This window comes from Sus scrofa, chromosome 15 (genome assembly GCF_000003025.6).
Source record: "Sus scrofa isolate TJ Tabasco breed Duroc chromosome 15, Sscrofa11.1, whole genome shotgun sequence".
In the NCBI taxonomy this organism is placed as follows: Eukaryota; Metazoa; Chordata; class Mammalia; order Artiodactyla; family Suidae; genus Sus; species Sus scrofa.
Window position 1 is genome coordinate 47,601,905 of NC_010457.5, and position 24,002 is coordinate 47,625,906.

Genomic DNA, 24,002 nt, shown 5'->3' on the forward strand with positions numbered 1-24,002 from the left:
CCCATTGGCTGTATGGAGGTGAGGAACAGAGCTGCGCGGAGAGGCCTGACCTGGAGGGGCTCAGGTCGGCGGTGCTGGCCTGGGGTTTCGGTAGATACCGGGTCTCAGCTACTGGGCCCGGGAAGATGGTTCTAGGTGGTTGCCCGGTGAGTTACTTACTCCTGTGCGGCCAGGCGGCATTGCTGCTGGGGAATCTGCTTCTGCTGCATTGTGTCTCTCGGAGCCACTCGCACAACACCACGGCGGAGCCCGAGTTCACAACGGCAGGCGCCGCCCAGCTGGAGGGCTCCACCGGCGCCTTGAGCTGGGAATATGGCGACCCCCAATCTCCAGTCATCCTTTGCTCTTACCTGTAAGCAGTCGTCGAGGCGGGTGGAGATGGAGATGGGGCCTGGGATACATGGGTGTTGTGCGAGGGGGGGGGGGAGGAGCTGCCTTTTTTCCCCAGACCCTCCCCACCTGAAGGTAAATATCATGACAGGCTTCTCTTACTCCTCTCATCCACGCAGGGAAAACCCTGTGTGTAGGTGACAGATCCTCTGGGATCCCCAAAGAGAACTAGGGAGGAGTGACATCATATAGCCGCCGCAACAAGGGTACGAGGCTGTGGCTTCTCTATCCTGCTCTCCTTACCCGAGGAGACTCCATCACAAGACACAAAGTAAATGACTTGTCCCTACAAGGCACTTTCTTTAAAAAAAAAAAAAAAAATCAATATTCTTACTATTGCAGAAACAAGTCAAAAAGTTTAACATATCTTTTGAGTCAAATAAGCAAAGGCGTTTGGGAAAGGCAGAGAGATCAGGGAATCCTTTGGCTTCAATTTTTCTCCCCATAGCCTCATAGAAAGAGGAAGCCTTGGCAGAAGTAGAATCGGTGTAGAAATAGGACCGGAAACACCCCCCTGCTTCAGGCACAGGGTCCTTTGAATGGCTATTAGACCTGCTGTGCTTCGGCCAAATTGACACGATCTCTCATCTTGGGGAAGAGTCAGAATGAAATTAAACGATAGAAACTTGAGGAAATGTCTCTCGCCTGTTTCGATACTATACCTGTAGCCAGCCATTGCACAGACCTTAATGATGGTGATGCTCTTACTGGTGATTTACAGACCCGATGAATTTATAGAATGTGAAGACCCAGTGGATCATGTTGGAAATGCAACAGCATCCCAGGAACTTGGTTATGGTTGTCTCAAGGTAGGTTTTTTCGGTTTTTTTAATAAGCAAATCAGTGCAGGCTAAGTGCTAGTACTGAAAAGTAAGGGTTATGAAATTACCCTTTTGTAAAATTCATTTTGTAAAAGACTGTTCCTGGAAATTTCCAGCATGGCCAGGGTCAGTTGCTGAATAAGACATTTTGTTTCCTCTGGAAGAAGCAGTCTCTGGACCCAAACTACCCAGGTACAAAGACGCACCTGTCTTTCGTTCCTTTGGCCATTGAGATCGACAGATGTGGAGCTAAAGTGTCACCCTTGACTGTCCTTCAAGGCATGTACTTTCCTGAAAGAGCAAAAGAAAGGCTTATGCACTTTCTAAAACTGATGATGGATGGATTGAGCAGTGTCTTTGTTACACATGCATCTGGCACAAAGCTCCTCTTGCCAATAACCTTTCTTTTCACCAGACAAGCAGTTTTCGCTGTATCCTTAGGAAATAGAGTCTATCAGTATATGTCTTTGTAGAAGGTTATAGCATTCAAGGAGAAGGCTTTATAACAGTGGCCTCTTGAAATGGAAAGAATCCATTAATTTCCATTAAGAATATCACTAAAGCTGGGTGCACACTTCCTAGTCAGTCTTTCAAAAACTGGTGAAGTCCCTGTACTTCCTCCCCACTTTGGACTCACCATTATGCCATTATATTGTGCTGCATAATGCAAATCAAAATGTAGTCAGCTGTATAAGAGAATTATGGAAAAGGTTCTTTTTTTTTTTTTTTTTTTAATGCTTTTTTGGCCGTAACCATGGCATATGGAAGTTCCCAGGCTAGGGACAGAATCTGAGCTGCATATATGACCTACACCCACTTCGCTGGTCCAGGAGTCTAACCAGCCCCTCCACAGAGACAAGCCAGATCATTAGCCCACTGCACCACAGTGGGAACTCTGGGAAAATATTCTTTGTACTAAATCAGACTCGGGAATAAGCCTGAAAGTAATAAGGCCAAAAAGGCCACTCTTACTGCAGTGGTGTGAAGAAATATTTTCAATACAGTGAGATTTTGTTATCAACTGGCTTTGTTACCTGATGCTGCATGTGAGAATCATTAAAGCAAGTATTATGTTAAAATGATTTTCTATATAGTAATTAATTCAGTTCTGTAAAATTTCTAGCTTTGAAACAGTCTTCTTTTTTCCATTTTTTAGTTTATTGAAGTATTATTGATTTACAATGTTGATAATTTCTGCTGTACAACAAAGTGATTCAGTTATACACATAGCCATTCTTTTTCAAATTCTTTTGCCATATAAGTTATCACAGAACTGGGTAGAGTTGCCTGTGCCATATACTAGGTCCCTGTTGACCATCCATCCCATATACAGTAGCATAAATATGCCAAATACAAACCCCCAATTTATCCCTGCCCCCATCTGTCCCCTTTGGTAACCATATGTTCTTGAGGTCTGTGAGTCTGTTTCTGTTTTGTAGATCAGTTCATTTGTACCATTTTTTTTTTTATATTCCACACATAAGTGATAGCATATGATGTTTGTCTTTCTCTGTCTGACTTACTTCACTTCGTATGATAATCTCTAGGTCCTTCCATCTTGCCGCAAATGGCATTAACTCATTCTTTTTTATGCTGGATAATATCCTGCTGTGTATGTGTACCACATCTTCTTAATTCACTCCTCTGTTAATGGACATTTATGTTGCTTCTGTGTCTTGGCCATTGTAAATAGTGTGGCAGTGAACATTGGAGTGCATGTTATTTTTTCAAATTACGCTTTTTTCTGGGTAGATGCCCAGGAGTGGGGTTGCTGGATCATATGGTAGCTCTATTAGGTTTTTTTGAGGCACCTCCATACTGTTTTACATAGTGGTTACACCAATATACATTCTCACCAACAGTGTAGGAGGGTTCCCTTTTCTATGGATAGTTATTGATAAAAGTTTGAATGAGCACTGTTCAGAGGTCACTTACTTTTGCCCATTTTAATTAAAGCCTGGGTTGATCTGTCAAGGTGCTCACACTGTCACTGCCCCCAGAAATCCTAGAGGACTGTCAGTATTCAGGCACCTGAATCCACCCCCCCACACACCAACCCCCGGAGTAGCGGGGAGGGGAAGGGGTATGAGGAGTAAGTATTCTCATTAACCACCCCCTTCCCTTTGAAGAATGCTCCTGCAAAAATAGTAGTGAAGCACTTAATAAGGTGCCAGTCTGAGTTTTCTGGTGGCTCAGATCCAGCGTTGTCACTACTGTGGCTCTGGTTACAGCTGTGGCATGGATTCAGTCCCTGGCCCCGGAACTTTTGCATGCCCCAGAGCCAAAAATAAATAAATAAGGTGCCAGTGGAGAATGTACAGCTGTGGTTTCTCTGCTAGAATTCAGTTTACACAACAGGTCAGAGGTCCTGTTCTGAATTTTTTTGCTGGAATTTAAACTTAACACTAGAGATGTACTACAGATATCTTAAAGTCACACTTTTATGATTTAAGTAAAGTCTGGGTCAGTTGATACTCTGAGTTCTTTCCTAATTATGTTCATTTTTAACATATATAAAACAGACCTCAAATATATGTTGACTTTTTTTTTTTTTTTTTTTTTTTTGTCTTTTTTGCTATTTCTTTGGGCCGCTCCCACGGCATATGGAGGTTCCCAGGCTAGGGGTCGAATCGGAGCTGCAGCCCCAGGCCTACGCCAGAGCCACAGCAACGCGGGATCCGAGCCGCGTCTGCAACCTACACCACAGCTCACGGCAACGCCGGATCGTTAACCCACTGAGCAAGGGCAGGGATCGAACCCGCGACCTCATGGTTCCTAGTTGGATTCGTTAACCACTGCACCACGACGGGAACTCCTATGTTGACTTTTTAAATACTCAGTAATGTGTTCTTTTTTCCTGTAAAATCGAACAATCAAAGCATTGTGTATCTATTCTGAATCCCAGTTAATTGACTATAAACTTTTTTATTACTGTATTATTAAAGGAGGCAGTCATAAAGAAAGGGGAAAAAAAGAGGAGTTTATTGAAAACTATGTACATTTAGGATGGGCTGGGGGTTTTGTTTGTTTTCTTTTTGGTCTTTTTAGGGCCTCACCTATGGCACATGGAGGTTCCCAGGTTAGGGGTCAAATCGAAGCTATAGCTTCTGGCTACAACACAGATCCAAGCCGCATCTGCAACCTATACCACAGCTCAGGGCAACACTGGATCCTTAACCCACTGAGTGAGGCCAGGGATTGAACCTGCGTCCTCATGGTTCAGAGGACACTAGTCAGATGCGGTTCCACTAAGTCACGACAGGAACTCCAGGATGGGCTGATTTTAAATCACTGGAAATATGTCACTAAATTCCTTGCTCATTAGCACAGCTTTACCCCACTTTTGTTAGAATAATTATCATCCCGAGTCAGCTTGTATTAATTCATACAAAGACATATCTCACATTACTTGCTCTGATGAGTTTGGTGGCATATTTTGTTTTGGTTGTTACCCACAGTTCGGTGGCCAGGCCTACAGTGATGTGGAGCACACTTCCGTTCAGTGCCGGGCCCTCGACGGAATCGAGTGCGCCAGTCCTAGGACCTTCCTACGAGAGAACAAGCCTTGTATAAAGTAAGTGTTACTCTGGGAGTTCTCTGCTGGCGGATTAAGTATCCAGGGTTATCACTGGTGCGGCTCCAGTCACTGCTCTGGCTCAAGTGTGGCGCCAAAAAATAAATATATAAAGTAAGTGTTACTCTGAATGGAGCACTTGGTCCTTGGATGGAGTTAGGGGCCACAGGAGAGCTGTTTCCTTTGTCATCTCTTGATATGGCCTTTTTTTTTTTCTTTTCTTTTTCTTTTTGCCACACCGATGGCATATGGAAGTTCCCAGGCCAGGGATCTGATCTGAGCTATAGGTGCAGCCTATGCCACAGCTGCAGCAACCAGATCCTCAACCCACTGAGCCAAGCCGGGGATCAAACCTATGCTGCCACAGAGACAGCACCGGATCCTTAACCCACTGTGCCACAGCAGGAACTCCTGATGTGCCTTTTTCTTTTACATTAAGTGTGAAAGGGGTAACATGATTACTACTGTGCATACTCCATGGACAAGGGCAATGTAGTTATAGCAGGGAGGAAACTGGGTGTGAGACCAGAGACTATAAATTTTGTTTTTTCTTTGCCTTTTTTTAAGGCTGTACCTGCAGCATATGGAAGTTCCCAGGCTAGGGGTCCAATTGGAGCTGCAGCTGCCAGCCTACACCACAGCCACAGCAACACAGGATCCGAGCTGAGTCTGCCACCTACACCACAGCTCAGGGCAACACCAGATCCTTAACCCACTGAGCGAAGCCAGGGATCGAACCCAAATCCCTGTGGATGCTATAGTCGGATTCATTACCGCTGAGCCACAATGGAAACTCTGAGACTGTAAATTCTAAACATCTCTTTCACCAACTGGCCAAGGATCTTTGGGTACCTAGTGTCTCTGTCCCCCTCCTCTGTAAAATGAAGGGGTTGGGCCAGATGATCTAGCTCCACAGTTCCTACTATAGGCCTGAATCCTGTGAAAATAGCCTTCAAATCTCAGGACTAAGGATTTTTTGGCAAAAAGAGTGGGCCTCTCTCCCTGCAAACCAGTGAATCCAAAACTTAAAGAATCAGGGTCATTTCTGTAAACTCTACTTGAAGGCACAGAGTTTGCTTATATCATTTTGCTGGTGGGGAGTGTGCGTCTATGCTAAGTGATGATATTGGAGCATCTGCAATTGAATGTCACCAAAGTCTGGAAGACAGAAGTCCTTATGAAGAGTTTTTAGGGGCCACAGAAGAGCAGGAAAGGAATATGGAGATCAGTATTCATTTAAAGAAAAGTAACACTTTGTTAGAGAGTGACATTCAGAACTGCAGCCTCAGGAAAGAGCCGGGGGTGGGTTGACAAGGTGCAGACTCCACTCCTGCCAAAATGTCTGTCATCCAATGGGCTTGATAGTTTCTTGTCCAGTCCAACCCTGTGTTGGTTCTTATTGGGTCCTCCATACCTTAACAAATACTCTTTCTTTTTTTCACGGCCACACCTGCAGCATATGGAAGTTCCCAGGACAGGGGTCAAATCGGAGCTGCAGTTGCCAGCCTACACCACAGCCACAGCCAAGGCAGCACTGGATCTGAGCCGCATCTGTGACCTACGCTGTAGCTTGCAGGAACACAGGATCCTTAACCTACTGAGCAGAGCCAGGGATCCAAACTGCCTCCTCACAGGCCCTACATTGGGTCCTTAACCCGCCGAGCCAACAACGGGGACTCTGCAAGTGTTCTTTTGAGACTCTGGACAAACAAGAGATTTTCTTTTGGGGGGGAGCAGAGTAAGAGTTCTCAGAGGGACTGCTTCACCATCTTTTCACTTACATGAAATTCACTAATTCTGAAGAGTTTCCATAGTCACGAGGTAAACATCTTCCCCTTAATTCCCTTTGTCTAGGTACACCGGGCACTACTTCATAACCACCTTACTCTACTCTTTCTTCCTGGGATGCTTTGGCGTGGACCGTTTCTGCCTGGGACACACCGGCACAGCAGTAGGGAAGCTCTTGACGCTTGGAGGACTGGGGATTTGGTGGTTTGTTGACCTTATTTTGCTTATTACTGGAGGGCTGATGCCAAGCGATGGCAGTAACTGGTGCACTGTTTACTAGAAAGAGCTGCTTTGATGGCCCAGAGGGCCAAGTCTTCTGAATTCATCTCTCCAGGCTCAAAAAGCCTTCCTTCACATCAGACTTGGCCGTTACTTTCCCTCTTTGGAGGGAATGGGTTTGTTAAGACGGCTTCTTCAGACCATGGATATTGCACCCAAACTTACCTTGCAGACCAGAAATGACATGCAAACAGTATAATGAGTATCAAGTATGTACCTTTCCGCATGCGTGAAATATAAAGGCTAGTGATTGACTTATCAGCTGCAGAGGGGTTTCCATACTCTATTTGTGTGCATTGCTACATCGTCAGTCCTTTGGACCAAGTGGCCCCAACAGGATGAGCAAAGTGGATGTTTGTAGCCTCATGTCTTTTGTGACCCTGAGTCATCATGCAGCAGAGATCTGAAGCGAAACCTGCGGAAATCTGCAGCAGAAGTAGAAGTGGTGATGGATTTTTAATACACACTGAAATTCTGACTTTCTGAATTTAAACTGCAGAATAAATGTTGCCAACCTGGCATGCTTGTTTGGGTATTTTCAGTAGGTAGAGTGAAACTCAAAATGATACTGGTTTTGCTTAAAGTTAGGTGTTTGAAATGAACCTATTAAAAAAAAAAAAACTATTGTTTTACCATTATGGTGATGCCTGAGAGGCAATGTGTACAGTATAATAATTTCTTCATCCCAACTATGTTTTGAAAGCCAACAGCATCAGACTTGTCTGGGTTAATGAGCTATCCTCTTGGCAGCATTTTCCTCTTGAAAAAGTAAGATTTACCAGTTTAGAGAGCCTATGTTAGTAGGCTGATAAAAAAAAAAGATTTCAGGGAGTTCCCTAGTAGCCATGCTGTTAAGGATCTGGCCTTGTCACTGCTGTGGCGCAGGTTTGATCCCTGGGCCAGAAACATCCACATGCCATGTGTGTAGCCAAGAAAAAAAGATTTCATACAAGTAACTAAATCTGTTCTTCAGGGTTAGGTAAGATTAGATAAGGAGCCTCATGCCCTTGGAAAGAAAAACACTCTTAAAGGATAGTATTAACTGAGTTCTGGGTAGAGTTAGGATGTCTTATTGGGGAGCAAAGAGAAACGGAACACACTGTCAAAATAAGCATGATACCAAAACCCTCTCTCTGTGGGAACAGAAGTTAGTCCTAGGGAAAAAGCAGCCAAGATTTTACATTACCAAATCACTAAGAATAAAAATGTGTTCTGGCTTAGTGGGTTATGAGTCTGACTGCAGCAGCTCAGGTGACCGAATAGGTCACAGCTGTGGCTCAGATTCAGTCCCTGGCCCAGGAGTTTCCATAAGCCACAGGTGCAGCTATAAAATAAAATTTAAAAAAAAAGAAGGGGTCCCGTCATGGCTCAGCAGCAACGAACCCAATTAGTATCCATGAGGACGCAGGTTCGATCCTTGGCCTCACTCAGTGGACTAAGAATCCAGCGTTGCTGTGAGCTGTGGTGTAGGTTGAAGATGTGGCTTGGATCTGGCCTTGCTCTGGCTGTGGTGTAGGCCGGCGGCTGTAGCTCCAAATCAACCCCTAGCCTGCGACCTTCCATATGCCATGGGTGCGGCTCTAAAAAGAAAGAAAGAAAATGTCTGCATTATAAGTGGTTTTAAAAACTTAGTTCACATCGCTTGCAGTGTGAGTTGAAAAGAACTGTTAAATATAAAGGAAAAGGGGAATTTTGTGAGTAATCAAACTAGGAGCCTGCTATTTGGGCAACTTATAAATTCTAGAAACAATCAAGGTAGAACTGCTTAAAATTCAGTCTCATAATAGTTGATGTAAAACCAAGAATCACAGTTAAAATAGCTCTGTCATTATGAAGTTTCCTTGAAAGTTTCAGCTTTATTGTCCTTGATTCATATGATCACTGTTCTTATTAAGTGGTTCATGTTAAAAATGAACAGAATATTCTGTTCTGTCTTAAATTCTGTACCATGTTGACCTTAACCTTGTTTATAACAGTAATAATTGATAGATCCTTATTTATAATCTTTATACTGTAAGGCCATATTTTTTAAATTGTTACGGGTCATGAAGAAACTGGAGCTTCTCCCCAGAAAAATGCATATACACAAAAAATTTTGCATAGAACTTGAGAGAGTTCAAGGATACCCTTTTTAAAAAGAAAAACTCACTTCTAAGAAAAATCTGGAAAATAGACTAAAATTAAAATCTTACCCAAAATAAGATACTACTTTAAACTACAAATCCTGCTTCATATCACAGTTTAAAAAAAAAAAAAAAAAAGGAGTTCTTGTCATGGCACAGCAGAAACGAATCCCACTAGGAACCATGAGTTTAAATGGTTCGATCCCTGGCCTCAATCAGTGGGTTAAGGATCCAGCGTTGCGGTGAGCTGTGGTGTAGACAGGCAGCTGCAGCTCCGATGATTACACCCCTAGCCTGGGAACCTCCACATGCCGCAGGTACGGCCCTAAAAAGACAAAAAAAAAAAGCTTAAGGATATTCACAAACCCCATCAAAAGCTATTTTCTTTCAAGGAAGAAAAAAAATCTGGCAGCTTTCAGACTCAAAATCATTCATCATTAATGTTTGCAGGAAGAAAAGCTTCAGTAAAGAGCTTAAAATATGTGAGTTATTGAAGTTTCTATTTTATAGAAGAGGTCTTCACAGGCAGAAAAACCGATGGGGACCAAAATTGTTTCCACTGCAAGATGATACCCTGAGAATCATTATATTCCTCTGTGCCAATCAGCATTCGTCAGTTTGCATTTGACTTCTAGGTAAAGCCCATCTTTTATTCACAAGCCCTGGCCAAATGTGATATAACCTGAAAACCTGATTAAGTAAAGGAATGTCATTAAAAATGTGAATTTCTTTGCACTTGGAGTTCAGGGTATTTCTTAATATTTAATAGGTAGATCTAATTTTGTGTGTATGTTTGTGTCACATCCAGTTTGTGGCTATAGAGAAGTTTTAAAATGCTAACGTGTCCTTCTGTCAAGGTTAAATTAGAAACTGCCTGTTTTCAGTTGTTTCCGGTCTTTAAATAAAATTTTATCAGCTCCCCAGACTTCCTGGCACCATATCCTTTCACTTGCCTTAGGAAGGCTTCTTAGCAGCAGTCAAAACACCCCCAACCTAATGATTCCTGTGTGTGTGTGTGTGTGTGTGTGTGTGTGTGTGTGTTTTAAAGCATGCATTTTTTTTTTTCAAGACACTTAATCGATTATTTCAGGTGTGACTGTCAGGATCAAAGTTTGACTCTTTCGACGAACCAGGATGGAAAGGAAATCATTGGCCTTAACGGCTTCAATCACATCGGTGGTGGTGCTGACTGGCTGTCCATTTATGCTGACAATTACATCGTGGTCTCTCAACCCAGAGCTGGGAGGGAAAAAAAAAGGAGCATGAAACTATAATAAGAGTTTCACTTACCCCCATCTAGATATTAATATCTATCTCTTAAGGCACTATTATTTTTCTGGCATTAAATATGCAGGCCAGGGAACCAGAAACAGCCTCCATCCTTCCAAATATGAGGGCTGTTTTAGATATGCTGCAAGGTCACCTGGAGGAAAACAATGCCAGTTGCCTCGCTAAAATTAATATTCTACAGGAATTGTGTGTAAGAAGTTTACTCCTGGAGTTCCCATTGTGGCTCAGCAGTAATCAACCCACTAGTATCCATGAGGAAGCGGGTTCGATCCCTGGTGCCACTTAGTGGGTTAAGGATTCGGCATTGCCATGAGTTGCAGCATAGCTTGCAGACACAGCTCGGATCTGGGGTTGCTGTGGCTGTGGTATAGGCCTGTAGCTGTAGCTCCAATTCCACCCCTAGCCTGGGAATTTCCATATGCCCCAGGTTTGGCCCTAAAAAGCAAAAAAAAAAAAAAAAGAAGAAGAAGAAGTTTACTCCTTCCGTACATTGGATTTGGTTTGGAAGGGAGTTTAGCTTTTGATTTCTATTCTTCCCTGACCTCACTTAACCTGCAGCATACTCTTGGTCTTACCAGGAAACTTGAAAAGTCCAAGCAATACATATATTTCTCCCCAGACAGTTAACATTCTGACCAGTTTGATGTTGACAGCCCACCTCCTCGCCCCATTTCAACCTATAGTTTATGGAACTGGAGGGTATGTTGAGCTGCACTACAGAAGCCTCTTGCAGTAAATCAAAAACTAGTCACTAGGAGTTCCCACTGTGGCACAGAAGGATCAGTGGCATCTTGAGAGTGCTGCGACGAAGGTTCAATCCCAGGCCAGACACAGTGGGTTAAGAATCCAGTATTGCCACAAGTGCATTGTAGGTTGCAACTGCGGCTCGGATCTCTGATCCCTGGCCTGGGAACTCTGTATGTAGCTGGGCAGCCAGAAAAGAAAAAAAGAAAAGAAAACAGTGGCCAAAGTCTAAATATTTGAGATTTTGGTTCTCGGTTCCTTTTCCTCCAAGTTGGGATTCTATTCAGCCTCCAGCATATTTGCTTCACATAGAATATATATTCTAGAAACAAAAACCTGCCCCAGACCCAGACACTGCCAATAAATACAGAACCATGCCGATAATTTTTCTTAAAGTCAGAAATAGACGGGAAGTGAAATGAAATGACTCCAGGAGATACCACTTAACAGAAATGGGAAGCCCAAGGAAGAATGATAAGGTAGGAGTATTACTAGGATAGGTGGTGTTTATTTTTTATAGGGGGGAGGAGTGAATTTAAAGCAAGTGGATATGAGAAAAAGTTTAAGGGTGAAGCTAAAAGCAGGGGAAGCCTGCAGAACAGAAAGATCTGGAAGATACCTAGGACAGTGTACCCAGAATTTAATTCATAGTAGTTCTGGGAGTAGAAAAAGAGAACAAAAACTGCAAAGTATTACTGAAGGCAAACTGTGCACCAAATAGGAGGAGGTGGGGCTGAGCCCAGCTAAAACACCTTCCCTGTGTCCTGCAATTTGTAAGAGGCAGAAATAGGATTTGATCCTGGGTCTTTAAGGCTTGAAAACCCATCATCCTGCCAACCCCTCTCTGTCTCTCAGAAATAAGAAAAGCAGCCACAAGAGCAGAATAATACCTGGGCTGACCTAGGCTCCACATCTGCCCTCTGACTTACTGTGTAACCTTCAAGGTAGTTAACCTCTCCGCACATCTGCTTCTCTGTAAAATAACACCTACATCCCGAAATTATTGGCGGCCCAAACAAGTATGTAAAACCCTTAAAATGATGCCTGACACAGTACGTGGTCAATAAATGGCAGCTGGTATTACTGGAATTATTATCATTATCATTAGAGGTACGTGGGTGAGGCCAGAATGATTTGTGGTTTCTCAGCGACTTGAAGCAGGCAGTAATGCTCACGTTTTAATGTGCATGCAAATCCCCCGAAGAGCTTGTTTAAAAAGCAGATTCAGGAGTTGCCATTGTGGCTCAGTGGGTTAAGAACCCAACATCGTATCTATGAACATTCAGGTTCGATCTCTGGCCTCATTCAGTGGGTTAAGGATCCAGCATTGCCACAAGCTGCAGCATAGCTTGCAGATGCGGCTCCCATCCAGCATTGCTGTAGGCTGGCAGCTACAGCTCCAATTCATCCCCTAGCTTGGGAACTTCCATGTGCCGAAGGTAGGGCTATAAAAAGAAAAGAAAAAAAAAAAAAAAAAAGGAGCAGATTCTGATTCAGTGTCTCCAGTATCAGGCCTGTCATTCTACATTTCTCTGGAGCTCTAGCTGATGCTGTTGCTGTGGGTCTATAGATCATGTTTTGAGAAGCAAGGACTTGAAGAGCTGAAAGAAATAGCTTTGGCCTTGAACCAGAAGTTAAAAATAAGTGTGGGGTGGGGGGGTGGGGGAGGGCAGGAACCAAGGAAGACTAGAAAAGACGATGACCAGCCAAATTTAGTAACAAGAGGTCTAACACTCAGCTATTCTGAACAGTTAGGAGCCTATGGATTCTTCCCCTCCTAAGAGCTGCCATAATCTAAGCAGATTGTTGAGCTCTTGAAAAACAAATAGTGAGAGAGAGATAAGTCAGATGTATAAGAGAGAGACCCTGGAGAATAATTGTAGGACAAGCCACATTTTCCCTCAGCAGTTACCATAAATGTCTCAAAATTGTCACTGGCAAGTTACTTTATTTACTTGTTTGTTTGGTGCTGGCCTTCGATGCTGTCATCCAGAATTAAAAGAAAAAGGTGTTTTAAAGTAGCTAAAATGTGTCCTTAAACTTCTATCCCTCGGGATTCCTCTGATTCTTGATAACTAAGGTAGCAGAAGAGTAGATTTGGGAATTCCTAGCAAAATTAAACTTATGTTGTGAACTCATATCATGAATTTGGAAGCTGAAGAGAAACATCCTCTTAAAAAAAAAAAAACAAAAAAAAACTTATAAGCACATACAAGTCTAAATCAGCACTTCAATGGACATGTAAGGCAAAGCAACACATGTAATTTTAAAAATCTCTGGTAGCCACATTAAAAAAATTTTTTTTTTGGAGTTACCTGGTGGCCTAGTGGATGTTGTCACTGCTGTGGCTCAGTTTGCTGCTATGGAGAGGGTTCGCACCCTGGCCCAGGAACTTTCTCATGCCTCGGGCACAGCTAAAAAAATATCTTTTTAAAATTTTTTAAACGGAGAGCTCCTGTTGTGGCTCAATGGTAATGAACCTGACTAGTATACCTGAGGATTCGGGTTTGATCCCTGGCCTCGCTCAGAGGGTTAAGGCTCTGGCATTCCCATGAGCTGTGGTGTAGGTTGAAGATGAGGCTCTGATCCTGGGTTGCTGTGGCTCTGGTGTAGGCTCCAACTGCAGCTCCAATTCAACCCCTAACCTGGGAACTTCCATATGCTGCTGTGTGTGCAGCCCTAAAAAGCAAAAAAAAAAAATAAATAAATGTAAACAGATGAAACTAATTTTAATAATATCTCTTATTTAACTGCATATAAAATGTCATTTAAGGAGTTCTCTTACGGCACAGGAATTTAAGGATCCAGCATTGTCACTGCTGTGGCTCAGGTTGCTGCTGTGGCGTGGGTTCAGTCCCTGGCCTGGAAACTTCTAAATGCCACAGACACAACCAAGAAAAAAATATATATGTATATCATTTTACCATGTGATATTTTCATAACTGTTAGTAGATATTTTACATTCTAAGTCTTTGAAATCCTCTAGAAAGAGAACAGGCCCAATAATGCTACTACCCAATGATAATATCTCTCTCTCTTTTTTTTAGGGCCACACCAGTGGCATAGGGAAATTCCCAGGCTAGGGGTTGAATCAGAACTACAGCTACTGGCCTACACCACAGCCATAGCAATGCAGGATCCAAGCCACATCTAAAACCTACACCACAGCTCATGGCAACGCTGGATCCTTAACCCACTGAGCAAGGCCAGGAATCAAACCCACATCCTCATGGATCCTAGTCGGGTTTGTTACAGCTATGGCACAATAGGAACTCCCCAATGATAATCTCTTACACAGTGCAGTCATTAAACTGAAACATAGGAGTTCCCATCGTGGCGCAGTGGTTAACGAATCCGACTAGGAACCATGAGGTTGCGGGTTCGATCCCTGCCCTTGCTCAGTGGGTTACAGATCCGGCATTGCTGTGAGCTGTGGTGTAGGTTGCAGACGCGGCTCGGATCCTGCATTGCTGTGGCTCTGGCATAGGCTGGCACTACAGCTCCAATTGGACCCCTAGCCTGGGAGCCTCCATATGCCGCGGGAACAGCCCAAGAAATGGCAAAAAGACAAAAAAAATAAAATAAAAAAAAAACTGAAACATAGTCTTCCAAAAACGAAAGAAAGAAAGAAAGAAAGAAAGAAAGAAAGAAAGAAAGAAAGAAAGAAAGAAAGAGAGGAAGGAAGGAAGGAAGGAAGGAAGGAAGGAAGGAAGGAAAGAAAAGGTGTGTTTTATGGGAAAACATTTTACATTGCTTCTAGTTTTTTAATTTAAATAATATTAAAATTACAAAGTATTTCCAACTGCAGTTCCTCAGTCACAAGAGCCATAGCCTCATGGGGGTAAGTAAGGGCCACTGTCCTGCACAGCACCTATCAAGGTCCTGCACATGTTTGCCATGGGCACATCTAGTGAGAACAAGAGCGGCTGGGTGAAGTCCTGAGCTCTTACCTTTCAGCAGCTGTTCCTTGAATCACCTCATATACAAAAACCCCGGAACTCACATCAGGGAAATCTGGATCTTGCCTTTTCATATCTTGAAGAAGGCTAAAAAAAGTGAGAAGAATTTTCCCATGAGGTTGAGAATTAATTAATCCCCAGAGCCCTGTTCGCCTGCCAGCTTCCAGTGGTTACTCTGGCTGCTCTGCTAAAGGCTCACACACGAGGGACAAGGGTTCCATCCAGTGTTCACAATCCTCTTCCCTGGGGGTGGTCTGATTCCTTGTGCCAAAGCCTAGAACCATCGGACATTATTAAAGTTCAGGGAGTTCCCTGGCAGCTTAGCGGTTAAGAGCCCAACATGGTCACTGCTTTGGTTCAGGTCACTGAAGTGATGAGGGTTCAATTCCTGGCCCAGGAACTTCCCCATGCCATGAGCATGGCCAAAAAAGTAGTAAAAATTTTTAAATAAATTTAAAAAATAAAACATAACTACAGTGAAAGGAACTGCTGAAAAATATGGTGAAGGCAAAGGCAGATACCTGCCCTGGGACAAGCAGGGCTTGTGGTCACAAGAGGAGTCAGCTGTTGTCCAAATGCTGTCCCTTCCTCGTTAAGACTCTCTAACCATATCTTTTTTTTTTTTTTTTTTTTTTGCTTTTTAGGGCTGCACCCACGGCATATGGAGGTTCCCAGGCTAGGGGTCCATTCGGAGCTGTAGCCACCAGCCTACACCAGAGCCACAGCAACGCAGGATTCAACCCACATCTGCAACCTACACCACAGCCCACAGCAATGCCAGATCCTTATCCCACTGAACAAGGCCAGGGATCAAGCCTGTGTCCTCATGGATGTTAGTCAGATTCGTTAACCACTGAGCCACACCGGGAACTCCTCTACCTATATCTTTTGCTTCTGAAAAACCACCTAGAGATATTCAAACCCCCACTTACTTCATAGTGAGGGGCAGCATGCGCAGACCCAGATATTTCTTCTGTGAAAGAGCCTTTCCTGGAAAGGAAAATTATACTGCGTTACAACAAATCTTTTTCTTAGGCAGAGTTTAAAAGACACCCAAGTCACAGAATATCTTACGATGACAGCTGTCCTTTCAGGCTGTCAGCCCAAATGAACAGGATTCAGAGAACCTTTGTCATGAGCCCACGCCCTTCTCCCATCCACCTCCCCAGCTCCAGCCCAGGGCTTTCCTTTCCAAAATAGTTCATCCAAAGGTGTCTGGGCACAACTCACACCTGGTTTTGCATCTCATTCCCCAGTATGGCTGCCGGGACCAGGAAAGGAGCTGGGTACCAGTGACTCTTTTCTATGCAACTCAAAGGATGGTCTCCAGCACAGTGGTGCCTCCATCCTTGGAAAGTTCCTCCAGGGCACAGGAGGGGAAGAAAAGTCCTAACTCCCCTTACCTTTCAGCTGGCGCTCGTGGAATTCTGCCAAAAACTGTCGAATACGATCAGAGGGAATCGCAAAGGAGATTCCTGCTGTTACCTTCAGTGTATTTATGCCAATCACGTCACCATCCTGATAAGAGAAGAGACACCATTCAGACACCATTCACCATTGTGCAGCCTTAAAACAAGCAGAGGAAGGAGAGAAGCTTATCACTTAGGGTCATCTTAGAGGCCAAACAGTGTTACATTAGCAGAGGGGACCTACACACATACAGTGCAAATTCCTGCTGAGGAATTCTGGATTTTAATCTTGAGCCTTCTTTTTTTCTTTTTTTTTAATGGCCGCACCCATGGCAAATGGAAGTTCCTGGGCTAGGGACAGAATCCTCAGTAACATTGGATCTTTTAATCCCACTCTGCCAGGGATTGAACCCACACTTCTGCCTCACCACTGCAGTCAGATTCTTAACCCACTGCACCTCGGCAGGAACTCTTTGAGCTCATTTTTTTTTTTTCTTGGCCAAAATTACACTGATTTGCATGGAGTTCCCATTGTGGTGCAAAAGGATCTGCCGAGTCTTGGGAATGCTGGGTGTGGGTTTGATCCCCTGCTCAACACAATGAGTTAAGGATCGGGCATTGCCACAGCTGTGGCTTATGTTGTAACTGCAGCTTGGATCTGCATATGCCCCAAGGGGTGGCCAAAAAAGAAGAAGAAAAAAATCAATTTTCAGAGTAAACTACAGTTTGTGTTACAACACAGATATGAGGACAGGGAGTAGGTGCCATTACATTCCTCAAATGAAACTAAAAATAAATGTGGAAAAAAGAAAAAGCTGTAGACTTTCAGCAACACTTCAATAAAACTATTTAGGAGATTTAGCAAATTGACCTTGGGAACAAAGCTATACAAGTGGGAAACACTTTCCTTTTTGTGCATTGCATTATCCGTTAGATAATGGAAAGACTTAGGAAAGAGACTTCTGATCACATAAAAATACAGATTATAATTCAATAGGTCTGGAGTATGGCTTAAAATTCTGCATTCCATCCCTGCTGCAGTAAACCGCATTGTCCATTGTAGAAAAAGCAGGCACAAAAATCACATGCAGAGTTCCCTCTGTGGCAAACCAGGTTAAGAACTCAGCTGCAGGAGCTCAGGTCACTGCAGAGGCACTGTGGAGTCTCGGAGGCACAAGGGTGCTGTGGGTTAAAGGATCCAGCCTAGGTCACAGCTGTGGCCTGGTAATCTCCACATGCTGCAAGTGCAGCAAAAAAATAAAATAAATAAAAGAAAAGAAAAATCACATGCAATGTTAGGAGTAAAAACCACTCGAGGAGTTCCCTTGTGGTGCAATGGGTTAAGGATCCAGCTTTATCATTGCAGTGTCTCAGGTTGCTGCCATGGCACAGGTTGATCCATGGCCCAGGAAATTCCACATGCCATGCGTATGGCCAAAATAAAAAAAGAGCGCCATAATTTCACACCCAATTCATCCTCCTACAAGCAAGAATAGTACGTAAAGAGGAACCAAAACCAATCCGCTCAAAAGGACTCAGAGAGCAGATCAGAGACTGTGTATCAAACAGCACTGCACCATCATGTTGGCACATGTATTCGAGCAACTAAAAACCATGGCCCTGTCCCCAGAATAAAATTTAAGAATGAAATAATTGCTAGAGAATATATTCTTCTTTTTTTTTTTCTTTTTTGGCCGCCTCGCAGCATGGGAGTTCTCCAGGCGGCGGCAACACTGAATCCTTAACCCACTGTGCCAGGCTAGGGATGAACCTGTGTCTCAGCACTCCAGAGATGCTGCACCACAGCAGGAACTCTGAGAAATAGATTCTTGCTGTGGCTTTTCTATCCTCTCGAAGCAGGTCGACACTAACTTAGCATTTGGGGATGCGGGTTATTTCTTCATATGCATCAGCAGGGGATTTCCAAGGATACACATTACATAGGACAGCTGACATTTGACAGAACCTGAGTACCAGGTTAGATATTGTTAGGTTGCCAGGGAAAGCAGAAAGCATAGTGAAAAGACGTGAGTAGCTGTAAGGAAACCCTGGTGCCTGCAGCTAAGGGAGATCACACGCCAGGATGACAAATCCATCACAGATCTTCAATTTTTTTCCTAACCCTTTACTGAAAATACAATCATAGAAAAAAGCATGGTGCTACAACTCTCTACACAAGAGCAACACCCCAGTCTGTATCACGGAATTTGTCAAGTCTTTGAAAGTTAGGAAAAGGCATGAAGCAGCAAGGAAAGCGGCCACTTACCAGGTTCACCAGCGGCCCCCCGGAATTCCCATGCTGAAGACAGAATTGAAAAAGCCGTCAGTGCTTGTCTCCTCATCACATATACATAGTTCCTAAAGAGGTTTACCCAGAGCAGCCCGCCCTCATGAGCCCCTGTTCCCACAGGGCAGGCAAAGGTGTATTCCCATCATGGTCAAGTCTGAATTCTGACGTTGATGCAGAATTCCGAAGTTGGTGTTGTTTTACTGAAAAGAACAGCAAGAAGACCACCACCTCCTGCAGTAGGAGTGACTTCTATGACAGGCCTTAAGAGACCACCGATATCACATCAAGCAGGCTGAACTCTTAACAGTGTGGCGCGCCTACCCTCTCCGGAGGATAGAATTGAACTCAAGACATCCCTAAAAGCCAAGGGAAGAGAAGGCCCCTATGTTCGGTGTTCTGAGGAACTTCCATACTGTTTTCCATAGTGGTGGGGATTTGGGGGTTGGTAGATGCAAACTATTCCATTTAAAATGGATAAGCAATGAGGTCCTACTGCATAGCACAGGGAACTATATCCAGTCACTTGGGATAGACCGTGATAGAAGATAATATGAGAAAAAGAATGTATATAGTGGTAACCTGACTAGGATCCATAAGGATGCAGGCTTGATCCCTGGCCTTGCTCAGTGGGTTAAGGATCTGGCATTGTGGTGGGCTGTGGTATAGGTTGAAGATGCAGCTCAGATCTGGTGTTACTATGGCTGTGGCATAGGCCAGCAGCTGCAGCTCCAATTGGACCCCTAGCCTGGGAACTTCCATATGCCGCAGGTGTGGCCCTAAAAAGCCAAAAAAAAAAAAAAGTATATATATGTATATGTATGACTGGATCACTTTGCTGTACAGCACAACATGACAGAACAATGTAAGTCAACTGAACTTTAATAAAAAAATTAAATTAAAAAAAAATTTTTAAAGCATTCTTCTCACTGCACTGCCAGCATCTTATGGGCTGAGGACATTCCCCCCACCACCACTCCCATGTGACTCACGTTAATTATGGCATCAGTCTGAATATAGTCCATGTCTGAATCCTTCAGCCCCAACTCTTTGCCTCCTCGCTGTGTCGTGCTGACAATTCCCGCGGTCACTGTGTTCTGCAGAGAAAATGGGCTTCCCAAGGCCACCACGAACTCGCCAGCTCGCAGGTCAGATGACTTTCCCAGCAGCAATACAGGAAGGTCAGTCTGCATGGGGTGAGGAGGGATGGGGTAGACCAATCAAGAACAGAAACAATCAGTGTTTGTGTACAACACATTTATGACACAGTTTCTTCCCTTTGGGCACTTGTAATCCAGGAGTCACCTACTTATAATCTAAGAATTGCCCACTTAGGTTTCACAACTCAAGGAAGGCCTAAGGCTTCGTCCTTAAATTCCAGCTGCCACTCTCACTCATTTTTGGTTTTGGTTTTTTGTTGTTTTTTTTTCTTACAGCCACATTATCGGGCATATGGAAGTTCCCAGGCTAGGGACCTAATTGGAGCCAAAGCAGCAGGCCTATGCCATAGCCATGGCAACACTGGATCCTTAACCCACTGAGCGAGACCAGGGATTGAACCAGCATCCTCACTGACTCTATGTCAGGTTCGTAACTCACCGAGTCATAACGGCAACTCCTGTTTTCATTTTTGTTTTTTCTTTTTCTGCCCCATCTGAGGCATATGGAACTTCCTAGGCCAGGGGTCGACTCCAAGCCACAGCTGTGACCTATACCACAGCTGAGGCTGTGCAAGGTCCTTAACCCATTGCACCACAGTGGGAACTCCAAATTCTCAGTTGTTAAGATGATCAGAATCATCACCAAAATCTAAAATTATTGCTTGGGAGTTCCCGTCATGGCTCAGCGATAGCGAACCTGACTAGTATCCATGAGGACTTGAGTTCGGTCCCTGACCCCACTCACTGTGTTAAGGATCCAGTGTTGCCATGAGCTGTGGTGTAGGTCCCGAGTTGCTGTAGCTGTGGCGTAGGCCAGCAGCTACAGTTCTGATTCGACCCCTAGCCTGGGAACATCCATATGCTTCAGGTGCAGCCTTAAAACAAATAAATAAATAAATAAAATTATTGCTTGTAGAATTTACGATAAGTAAACCACCAGTGAAGTAACTGGTGAACATAAACCCACATTAGCAATTTCCTTAGGACCATTCTAGCTCAAAAGTTTACAAAGTAATAAGCCACACACAGAGATTACCCAAAGCAGTGCTTTTCTTGAATGTACACATGGATCTCCCAGGGATCATACTAAAGGGCAGATTCTGATCTGGTAAACTTTGCGTAGGATCCAGGATCCTATATCTCTCCCTCTCTCTCTGCCACAGCAAGCAGCACCTTGATATGGGATCTCAGTTCCAGACCAGGGATTGAACCCTAGGCGAAGCAGTGAAAGTGCCAAATCCTGATCACTAGACCACCAGAGAACTCCCCTGAGATTCTGTATTTCTAAAATAAATTCTCAGATAATATCAGTGCTGCTGGAGTGTAGACAACTCTGTAGAGCCAAGAACTCAAAGCACTCCTTAGCAACTTTGAATCCATGACACTCATTCCTGGTGTTCTAGGACAAGCAGAGAAATAAGTTTTCCAGAAGCAGCATCTGTTGTAAAAGGAGATGAAGGAGAAAAAAGACAGCTGTGTAGTTCATAGAAATTGTCAGGAGTGTACAGACTGGCATAGAAGAAAATAAAGAATAGGAGTTCCTGCTGTGGCACAGTGGGTTAAGAATCCAACTGCAGAGGCTTGGGTCACTGCAGAGGTGAGGGTTCACCTCCTGGCCTGGTGAGGTGGGTTAAAGCATTTGGCATAAGTGACAGCTTTAGCTCAGATTCATTCCTTGGCCCGAGAACTTCCATATGTCATGGGTGCAGCCCCCCCCAAAAAAAAAAGAAAAAGAAAGAAAATAAACAATAGAAGGGGTAAAGAACAGAAAGAAAGGAAACTAGAAAAAGAAGTAAATAAAGCATTTTCCAGGGAGAAAAGATGTGCAGTAGGGTTGAGGAAGAAAATAATCAGCAAATTAATGAAAATCTCCAAATACACAGACTTACCTTTGGCTCAATCTTAATCAAGGCAAGATCCAATTTATGGTCAATGTCTTTGACAGTGGCTTCATACTGGACCCCATTCTGGAGCTCTACCTGGATCCGATGCCGGTTGGTGAGGACATGGGCATTAGTAACAATGAGCCCATCCTCAGACACTATGAACCCAGAGGCACTGGACGCAGGGACATCCTTGTTGCTGAGAGGTGACCTGTCTCGGCAAGACAACAGCATAATCAGAGGGTGGGAACATCACAGCATCCAGCGCAGTCTGGAAGCACAGGAACCTCTCATTTAGCCAACATTCTTCCACCACTGCTTCCTCAGACATTTTACTTTTCCCTGTTTCCATTCTCTCCATGTGTAACTTCACTTGGTATATCAGTGCCCTGGCCACGTCTTGGAAACAGGACTGAAAGCTGATTCCAACTCTCTTTTTCTAGGAACACCCGCTTCTTATTTTTCAGCCATCTCCTTCCAGGGCCAGGGATCTAATTCAATTGGGAGACCCACACCCGCCACAGCTGCAGCAAGTGGGATCTTTTACCCAGTGCACCTGGCCAGGCATGGAACCAGCACCTCCACCCGGATGAGAGATCATTAACTCACTGCACCAAAGCAGGAATTCCAGGGATACCCTCTTCGTGAAAGCAGGTCAGAGCCACAGCCCTCTGCTTCAAGGAAAACTAACCTGATGGTCATACTGGGGACAAAAGTGGACCTAGGGCAACATTATCCAGCACCCAGGCAGGGAGGGAGTTAAAGAAGTCTGGTTCCAGCGTGGGTTCCTCTCCTAATCCGCCTTGTGACATAGGACAAATTCCTCTTGCTCGCTGGTTCTGGGATTCCCTCCACGAAAAAGAAGAGGCCGAGCAAGAGTACCATCAAGAGGCCCTCTATCACTAATATCTGACCTTGAATTTGAAGGAGAGGGGTTGCCTCGATTTGAAAGTCAGAATCTCTGTGCCTCCGCCCTTTGGCTAAACGACTAACAACTAACGGGCAATTCAACCTCTTGGAGCCGCTGGATTTCCTCACAGCGGGGTTTTTAGGACTAAACAGTGCTGGAAGAGCGGTAGAGTCGGGCCTGGAGCAGGAAGACGCTGGGAAACAACCCAAGGAGTTGACGTCTCCCTTGGCCTCCTTTACCTGCTGAACAGCTGTAAGTGGACCACCGACGGCGCCACCTTCTCCACCACCTCTGCGATGAAGTTGTACTTGCTCCTGAGCCAGCCCGCGCTTCTGGTCCCTGTGAAGAGACGCTCCGTTCTTGGGGCGGGGGACACCCTCGCTGCCTGACTGCATCAGGGGTCATCTCTCAAACTTCTCTGCCTCTCTTCTCCCTCCCCTTTCCCTCCCCTTCCTCTCTTCGGTCTCCCTCTGTATTTTCACTGCGTTCCCGTGAGACAGCGCCTTGAGGGAACCAGACCTGTCATTCCGATTGGAAAGTAATTTTAAAGGGAAGGCGACAGGCAACACCTATAGGGAGGAAATCGGGGAGCAACTACCTGGGAACCGGTAACGAGACAAGTAAGGCAGGAAGAAAATTGGGAGCTAGGAGGTGGTGAATCCCTGTGGCAATGCGGCAGGAAAGAGCCCGCGCTGGGCCACGCGATTGGAACAGGCTCCCTAAGAAAGTGCCAAGAGGGCGCCGAGAGCGCGCGTCGACCGCTCACCTGGGTCCCCACAGTCCACCTCATGCACGTGCACCGCCGGGAGCCCGCCGCGGAGACGTGCAGCGTGGTTCCTGGCGCGGAGCGCGCACAGGTTGGGGTACGTGCGCCCGTCGCTGCCGCACACCGCGGCCCCCGCCGCCGGGCAGCGGCAGGTACCGAGCCCGCTGCTGCCAAGGAGCCGCGGTGAGGGCGGCGCGAGGCACTGCAGCCCCGGGGCGCACGGCCGGCGGAGCGCGGCGCCGCAAGCCTCGCCCTCGGCCGCGGCGCAGACGCGGCAGCAGCCGCAGCGGTCAAGCACTGGCGCCGTCCCGCGGAGCAGGAGGGCAGCGGGGGGCAGCGCATTGGCTCGCAGACCGCGGGGCAGGGCGGCGCGGGCCGGACGGTCCTGGCCTCGACCCCGGCCCCAGGTGCGTGGGGCAGCAGCAGCCACAGCAGTAGGAGCTGTCTGAGCCCGGCGGGCCGCAGCAGAGTTCTGGACATTCTGCTTCCTTCCTCCTGACCCCGCTCCTCCCCACTTTCTTATGATTTTCCTCTGGACCCGCAGCTGCTCTAAGATGAGCCACACTTTCTCCGGACTGCTGTGCCGCTTCTGCCAGTCCCCAACTTTAAGGGGCAGAGT

General features: G+C 45.2%; 2 protein-coding genes across 2 annotated transcripts; one reads left to right on the top strand and one right to left on the bottom strand.

Annotated features, from left to right (window-relative positions):
- Nucleotides 36–9,898, top strand: TM2D2 (TM2 domain containing 2). The gene is given in 4 exon segments (NM_001244627.1): nucleotides 36–352; nucleotides 1,112–1,199; nucleotides 4,670–4,785; nucleotides 6,640–9,898. Coding segments are annotated over 4 exon segments (645 nt in total). The 5' UTR covers nucleotides 36–125; the 3' UTR covers nucleotides 6,854–9,898.
- HTRA4 (HtrA serine peptidase 4) lies at nucleotides 8,676–23,985 on the bottom strand. Its single transcript, XM_021075121.1, is given in 10 exon segments — nucleotides 8,676–10,214; nucleotides 14,960–15,055; nucleotides 15,901–15,958; nucleotides 16,372–16,486; nucleotides 18,644–18,676; nucleotides 19,657–19,851; nucleotides 21,714–21,918; nucleotides 22,857–22,956; nucleotides 23,384–23,695; nucleotides 23,698–23,985. Coding segments are annotated over 10 exon segments (1,446 nt in total). The 5' UTR covers nucleotides 23,864–23,985; the 3' UTR covers nucleotides 8,676–10,048.